The sequence below is a fragment of the Felis catus genome, chromosome D4, assembly GCF_018350175.1.
Source record: "Felis catus isolate Fca126 chromosome D4, F.catus_Fca126_mat1.0, whole genome shotgun sequence".
NCBI lineage: Eukaryota > Metazoa > Chordata > Mammalia > Carnivora > Felidae > Felis > Felis catus.
Window position 1 is genome coordinate 62,433,843 of NC_058380.1, and position 8,658 is coordinate 62,442,500.

The 8,658-nt window shown below is 37.0% G+C and overlaps 1 protein-coding gene across 2 annotated transcripts in view; it reads right to left on the reverse strand.

The window, feature by feature from the left end:
* TEX10 (testis expressed 10) overlaps positions 1 to 8,658 on the reverse strand; it is a 59,763-nt gene that overhangs the window by 45,703 nt on the left and 5,402 nt on the right. Inside the window, exons 1-4 of one of the 2 annotated variants that reach the window (XM_045042799.1) lie at positions 8,317 to 8,505; positions 6,561 to 6,800; positions 6,088 to 6,272; positions 5,456 to 5,699 (exon numbers count right to left, since the gene is read on the reverse strand). In XM_045042799.1, coding sequence (XP_044898734.1) covers positions 5,456 to 5,699; positions 6,088 to 6,272; positions 6,561 to 6,800; positions 8,317 to 8,496 — 849 coding nt within the window. In that variant the 5' untranslated portion in view covers positions 8,497 to 8,505. Of the gene's footprint in view, positions 1 to 5,455; positions 5,700 to 6,087; positions 6,801 to 8,316; positions 8,506 to 8,658 lie in introns of those variants that run through there. The other variant, XM_003995664.5, reaches the window with a different exon arrangement.

Sequence of the window (8,658 nt, forward strand, 5' to 3'; positions counted from 1 at the left end):
TGAACCACTAGTGCAATATTTGTAAAATATACCAGAAAGTCTTTGTACTAGTGTTCCGTTACACAATAACTCTACTTCCCAGCAATTCTATTATTTCCCATTAAAAATATTTGTCAAAAAGCAATGCAATTCTCTAAAGTTCTTGCAGTACTCATGAATCTTTCTCTCCTACCTGAAACACTTTTTCCAAATTACAACACTCTTATTTTCTCCTATCCAGAGAACCAACCATTCCATTTTTCCAGGGACTAAAAGGTTTCTTGGGATGTAGGACTAGCTGGTTACCCTACAGCTCCTTAGTATCCTTTACTGTATTCTTCTCTTTGTGCTAATTTATCACTGTATACTCAACATGTCTTCTTGAACTTCTAACAGGCATGTTAAACTTAACATGAATAAACTGATCTCCCCACCGGCAGTCACACTGTCATTTGGATCATAACGCAGGCACCATTCTTGCTCCTCTTTCCTTCACTATACACATCAGCAGTCCCAATGACTTTATCAGAACCCAGCTGCTTCTCATCACTTCAACTCTAGCTACCATTCTATTCTAATCCACCACTCTTACCAAGATTACTGCAATAGCCTCCCAACTGGTCTCCCTACTTTTCCTCTTGCCCTTCTCAAAAATCAATTCTCTACATAGTAGCCAGGGTGATCTTTTTATTTTTTTAAAGAAATGTTTATTTTTGAGAGAGAGACAGAATGCAAGCAGGGCAGGGCCAGAGAGAGAGGGAGACACAGAATCCGAAGCAGGCTCGAGGCTCTGAGCTGTCAGCACAGAGCCTGATGTGGGGCTTGAACCCACAGACTGCAAGAACATGACCTGAGCTGAAGTCGGATGCTTAAGCGACTGAGCCACCCAGGCACCCCTACGGTGACCTTTTAAAGCATAAACCATACTTCCAAATAACACAGGAAAGAAGAAAGGGAGTAAGTATGTATGTAGGGCAGGACTGGTCATTGACAGGAAAGATGGTGTGAGTTTGGGTTCCACAGTTTTGCTAGACCTGGATGCTGATCACAGGGAAGTTCACTAGTGTTCTATGTACCAATTCGTCATATTAAAGTTAAATAAACATAATTCAGATCATGCCACTTCCCTGTTGAAAATTCTCCAATGTCTTTTCACCATACTTGGGTTAAAATCCAAACTTCTTACCATGGACAATAGGGTGCTACATGATCTGGCCACTGTCACTTTTTCCCCTTATCTTCTACCATTCTCTTAGTACCTCACTTGCACAGGCTTTCCTGCCATTCCTCAGATATGCCAAATTTGTTCTCACTTCAGGGGCTTTGCACTTGCTGTTCCCTATGCCTGGAAGGTTCTTCCCACAGGTCTAAGACTTGCTCCTTTAACTTTATTCAGTGACATTTAAAAGCCATGAAAGCGTTTCCTGACTATCTATTTAGAATAGCTCCCCCTTGAGGCACCTGGGTGGCCCAGTTGTTAAGCCTCTGACTCTTGATTTCAGCTCAGGTCATCTCACAGTTCATGAGTTTGCCCCGCATTGGGCTCTATACTGACAGTGCATAGCCTTGGGATTCTTTCTTTCTCTCACTCTCAAAATAAATAAGTAACCTTCATCATCATCATCATAATAATAATAATACAGCTCCCGCTCACTCTGTTCCAGCACATGTTCTCTTTACCCTGCTTTACTTTCATCTTTCTTCTTAGTATTGACATTATATATTTGTTTACCATCCACCAATCCCACCAAAAGTTAAGTACTGGGAGGGCAAGCAACCTTGTTAGTCATGTTCATCTCTATATTCCCCGAGCCTAGAACAACACCTGAGACTCTGTACAGCAACATTATTCAACAGACCTTTCTGCAGTGATGGAATTATTACTCATCTGTGTTTTCTAATACCACAGCCACTAGCCACATGTAGCTATTGAGCACTTGAAATGCAGCAGTGTGACTAAGGAACTGAATCTTAATTAACTTAAACAGCCATATTTATAGATGCTCAACAAATCCTGATGCATAATTGCATCACGTTGTACAAATTCCAATCTTCATGGGAAAAAAGACGTGGGCAATGAAGTATATAAACTAAAAATAGCAAGCATTAAAATACAAAGCTAAGGGGCACCTGGGTGGCTCAGCTGGTTGAACATCCGATTTGTGATTTCAGCTCAGGACACGATCTCACAGTCAAGCCCCATGTCAGGCTCCATGCTGAGCATGGAGTCTGATTGGGATTCTCTCTCTCCCTCTCACTCTGCCCTTTCCCTGCTCATGCATGTGTGCACACTGTCTCTAAATAAACAAACTTTAATAAATAATAAAACCTGGATTAAAATGAAGTTTCTCAACTATGCAGCAAATAAATACACTTAGCAAAACCTAAAAGCAAGCAAGTGTCCCAAGGCTGCACCTAATCTAGATGCCAATTTATCAATAGAAGCCCTATACATTTTTTCTGTTAAATTTTTTTTAACGTATATTTATTTTTGAGAGAGAGAGTCAGAGCGTGAGTGGGGGAGGGGCAGAGAGACAGGAAGACACAGAATTGGCTCTGAGCTGTCAGCACAGAGCCCGACATGGGGCTCGAACCCACGAACCATGAGATCATGACCTGAACCAAAGAAGGACCCTCAGCCAACTGAGCCACCCAGGTGCCCCCTCTCCCCTGCCTTTTCTTTAATTTTATAGAGCGAGCCAGTACATGCACAAGCAGGGTAGAAGGGCAGAGGGAAAGATAAAGAATCTTAAGCAGGTTCCACGCTCAACATGGAGCCCAATGCGGGGCTCAATCTCATCACCCTAGGATCATGACCTGAGCCGAAATCAAGAGTCAGATGCTAAACCAACTGAACCACCCAGGTGCTCCAGAAGACCTTCACATTTTCTGAGAGAAAAGAGCTACAATTTAGGTTGTGGGACACAATTTGCATTTACGACCAAGGAATGCCATTTCATTCCTCTTTTAAAGTTTGAGCTGTTATAGGTTATCCAGTATCTTAACTACTAAGCTATAACTGAAGATGAGTGAGACAAACATAATGGTAACAAAAAATAAATTAATGCATTTTAATGACACCTTGTACAGCTCGCATACATATTCATGCTTTGTCTCTAAAATAATGAATCTTGGGGCGCCTGGAATGGCTCAGTCAGTTAAGCTCTGACTTCAGCTCATGTCACGATCTTGTGGTCCATGGGTTCAAGCTCCCCACTGGGCTCTGTGCTGATAGCTCAGAGCCTGGAACCTGCTTCAGATTCTGTGTCTCCCTCTCTGCCCCTCCCCCGCTCATGCTCTTTCTCTCAAAAATAAACATTAAAAAAAATTTTTTTTAACAAAATAATAGATCTTATCTTATCCAGTTATTACAATTCAACATAACCAATTTGCCAAGGTAAATTAGAGAATTCTACCAGTGTATGCTTTTAAATACTATTTCTATTCAAATTAAACTTTCTTCAATTTATTTGAATTTTAAATAGTATCCCAGTTCAGTATTCTACATAGCGTTCAACAATCTATACAAAACAGTCTTCTGAATATAGTGTCCTACGTTAATGAACTGTTAATAAACAGTCGTATTATAATAGCACAGAATAGTTCTAAGGCATACAAACTTGAAATATCCATAAAATTAAAGCAGTGTTTAGATCTTTTCACAGTATTATCTGAATAGTGCATAATATAAAATTAGCATAATTAATGAATTTGCATTTGGTCCTACCATTCTATCTGGTTACAAACACTATTACTAAAGGATTAACAATTAGTGCCTGTGTGTCACCAAACACCAAAATGCTTAGAATTTTTCTTAGTTTTCTAAAAATGAAGGAAAGACTGGTACTTAAGGTTTATGTTGATATCGTGACTTTTACTTTCTATCCCATCTTCAGATAAATCCATTCAAGAAGGCAAATAACATCCTTTACCAAAAACCTGTATGCATTGTTAGTCACTAGCTTACACCATAGGTTAATTGCCATAAAGGACAGTAAGCTTTGCTTTCATAAAATTATACACTCTACCCCCAACCCTGATCAATTTCTTGCCAATGTATGCAATGAATCATGAGACAGGTTCAAAACTGTAGTCAATAAAATACCGTCCTATTTGAAAAAGCAATTCATGTAACAACCCTACAGATGATGGATAATGGGTTAACAGCGCTAGAGCAAGCTCTTACAAGAAACACACACCTTAGTATGATTCCACAATGCTTTTCAGGATCATTGAATACTCTTTTTAGTTTATCCTTCATCTTATTTTATGGAGTCTATTAACTCATTCTAAATTCCAGCTTGAAATAAAAATTGAACAAAACCAAAAAACTGCTTTGTCAGTTTTGTACACATGCAGGCAACTTCAAGGATTCACACCTGCCTAGTCAAAAATCCTTGCAGAAATTCTATAAACCAGATACTTTAAGCTTTAAAGTATTGTTCCTGCAGCTGCCCTTTAAGTGTGCTATCATATTAATTTAATACCAATTAATCTTAGATCTCGTTCTTCCTTACTTACACCATGGACTATACATTATATTCTCTATACCACAGCACTTCAAAAAGGCTGCCAATATTCAACTCTCCCCCACACAGCAGATAAATCATCACGAAACTCGTCTCTACTATCATCTTTTCTAGTAAAAAACTACTACACAACTTAGAATCTTAGGTTAATTTCACGCAGACCATACCTAGAACTACAGCTTACCTACAGTGAAAGGTGACTTTTAGAAATGTGTTCTGATCTTATATCCCTTGCCAAGAGAAAACAAAACAGCATGCACTAATCAAGTCTGTAACTAATTTCTTCTCTAAATCACAGGTTAGTTATAAGATCTTCACTGTGGTCCATTTCTGCTAAAATTGACAATGTGGCATACACTGGAAGAAACTCCTTAATAAGCAACTTTTTTAATCCCATAAGAGGCCTCCAGAAACTAGAATGCTCCTATGTAATCAATCTGCCATAAACAATACATGGTAACACTACTGTGATTACATCTAATAAAAGCAAATGAAAACAAGCTCATTCAGTTACACATTTCACTTAAATTAAAAATATTCAGAGTGGGGCACACAAGTGGCTCAGTCAGTTGAGCATCTTGCCTCTTGATTTCGGCTCAGGTCAGGATCCCAGGGCCACAGGATCAAGCTGAGCATGGAGCCTATTTAAGATATTCTCCCTCCCTCCCCCCACCCCTCGTGTGCACGCAAAAAAAAATAATCTTTCTGCCCCTCTCTCCCACTTGTGCTGTCTTAAATAAACAAACAAACAAATTTCAGAATCATCTCACAAGACTATCTTAACTTGCATTTTGGGGCTAAAATAAGAAACAAGCTTATGGTTACACCACTAAAATTATTTTGGAAAATGCATAATCAATTAGTAGCAATCAATTAGTAAATTTCTAACCTGCCCATTTATGATAAAAGGCATTACTTAGAAAATAAAGAATCCATTAAGTTCTCACCAATTTATGAGTTTCATCATGTTGTTTGGAGAGTTTCCACAGAAGGGAAATAATATTAAGAACTTGCTGCATAACCTGCAGAGGTTCTCTTTCTATACCATTTCCAACAGAAGCAGCTAGCTGTGGAGGCACAGCTTCAATCCAGCATTCAATTAGCAATGGAATTATTATCTCAATAAATCCTTTCAAGTTTTCAGTAGATGACAGGCCTTCATCCACACTGCCTAGTCCTCCAACCAGGTACCTAATAAGGAAAGGTAAGAATGAAAAATAAAAATTAATGATTAAAAAATACCACTCCGTTTAATTTAAATCTTAAATGTAAAGTACCAGTAAAATGAAGTTCCCTGAATTGACAATTACATTGATCAAGACTAGTAAGAAAATAAAATTCTAAGATGACAAAGCCAAAAAAGACCATCAAGTTTTATTTCTCATTAGGCTTTGTAAGAAATGAACAAATTAATACTTTCAGATGACTCCTCCCATCAGTAAATAAAATCAAATCATGAGTAACTATATGAAAACTATAAAAGACAACTTCATGTCTCCCCACAATTAGCCATCAATGATCAGCAGTTAAAATTCAATATAGGAAAACTGAGTGTGGACATAACTGAAATCCTTCTTACCGTAGCCTGAACTGTGAACTGACATTTGGCTGTGAACCCCCATTTTCATAAACCTGGATGTGCTGCTGGTCGTTGGCATGTTCCTTCCAGTTGATAAAAATGGAGTTGCTAGTGGCATGGGGATTTTCTTTTTGTTCCTGAAGTCCTTCACTTTCTCTCAACCTACTGGATCCATCTGCCAAGGCCTGAAGGAATTTACTGAGTCTCACTAAGACTTTCAGCCTCCACTGCTGAGAAGTGAGTCTCCGATTAGGATTTACAGAAAGTATCCAGGACTGGGATCTGTCTCTATTTACCAGTCCTTTGGACAGCTGCTGATGAGAAATAAGTTCTACAAAATTCTTAAGCAATATACTGCTACGGCCAGTAATTAAGGCTGGGTACTGTTCCAGCAGAATGTCCAAAACTTTTAAAGAGTCCTCCTGAATTCCTTCAGTAATGTGAGTCATGGCACTAGAGAGATGGGCACTTACCAAAGGAAAAAATGGAGAAATTTGTTCAGCTCGTATTTTGGGGGCCAGGAATTGAAGAAGTTGAACTGCTGCTAATCGTACATTAGCATCTTTATCTGTAAACACAGCAGTCACTTCACTTAATATGTTTGAAAGGTGTGCATCAATTATAAATGGGTATTGAGACAAAAGGTCTTTAAGTCCAAGAAGAGCACTTTGTTTAACCCCAGCATTGTAGTGATGCATCTGTGACAGCAAATCCTAAAAATAAAAATACAGGATTTAGCTATATTATAACATTTTCAAATAAACATGCTAACTAAAACTATGCTAATAAATTAACTCTCCTTGAGGAAACTACTTCAGTAAGTATTTTTGAAATGTTATTTAGCTTTTACTAAGATTGTTTTATCTTTAAAATATATTTAGCTTAATAAAAACATTACATAACTCTTGGTCAGAATCTTCTTTCTGAAATTAACCTGCATGTAGGCTATCATTTAAAGTGACAACAATCATCATCACTACTGAAAAACCTACTATGTACCAAACATATGGTAGGTACGTTTATATACTCTTAATTTAACAAATGCATTCTCCTTATTTTAAATAGTCTTTCAGGATATGTGTGTATTCTGAGTATAACATTTGACAATTTTATTTGTGGAATACTTTATACCATCTGTGGGGAAAAAAAAGTAACTTCAAGTACCTTTTCAATTTTATTTAACTTCAGAACTTAAAAGCAAAACTAGAAAATGTTGATCTTCACAAAAACTGGTTCACAAATGCTCATAACAGCTTTACACATGGGAGTCAAAAAGTGGCAACCAAATGTCCATCGACTGATGAGTGATAAAATGTGACATTAACCATGCACTGAAACTCTATTCAACAGTACAGAGAAATGAAGTACTGTTCTCACAGATACGCTGTAACACAGATGAACCTCAAAAACATATTAACTAAAAGACCAGTAACGAAAGACCATATATCATATTATTCCATTTATATGAAATGACCAGAATAAGCATATCTACACAGACAAAAAGCAGATTAATGGCTGCCTAGAGCTAGGGGAGAAGAATGGGGAGTGACCTGTAATAGATATAGGGTTTCTTTCTGGCATGATAAAACTGTTCTAAAATTAGATTGTGGGGATAATAGCATAACTATAAATACATTAAAAGTTACAGAATTGCACACTTTAAATGGGTTGATTTTATTATGCATAAATTACATTTCAATAAAGCTGTTAAAATTTTAAACAAAACTATTGCTCAAACTTGAATTAACTTCACACATTTACTGAGAACCTGTAAGTTATGTGGGTTCAAAATGAGTAAGACAAGATCTTCGGGCTCTGCACTGGGTGAGGAGCCTGCTTAAGATTCTCCCTCCCTCCCCCCAGTTCATATACTTTCTCTCTTAAAAAAAAAAAAAAAAATCAGTAAGAAAAGATCTTCATGAACTATAAAAACAGCTAGAAAATTGTCACATCAAAAACTTGTTACATTGAAAAGTTAAACAGAATTTTTTCCAGATCATATATTAACACATCAAATAGGTATATAACAGAAATCACTGTGCATTTAGTTGAGCAAGTCTTTCTGGAGGAGATGGGAAAGCTGCAGTGGCAACTCAGATTTGATTAATGGACAAACTCCGAACTTAAGCCGTCAATAAACCCTGAGAATCAATACAACTTTTCACAAAAAACATTCTAGATGATTTCAAAGAAAAATCTTACTTTATCAAAACAGTATTTATGATTTACCTTTATATTAAGTTTTCTATTGTTCGTTGGAAGAGTTCCATCTTCTTTGAGTTGCTCAGGCAGATGTATAGTCTTCGTTTTAAAGTTTGTAACAGTAGCATTTTCTAATTTGGGTTTCTTTTTACCCACTTTTAGTTTTACTTTTTGAAAATCATCTTGGCGTTTTCTTTTTTTGGTCATTCTTGAGTGCTATAATGAAAAGAATTTTAAAAATGGATAAAGAAAATAACCTATAAAAGAATAAAGAAGGTATTTTCCAACATTTATATTACTCTAAAATTTATTTCAAAGCTAATCAAGAATCAAGGCCAACAGTGACTGTGCCACAGGATCAAAGTATTA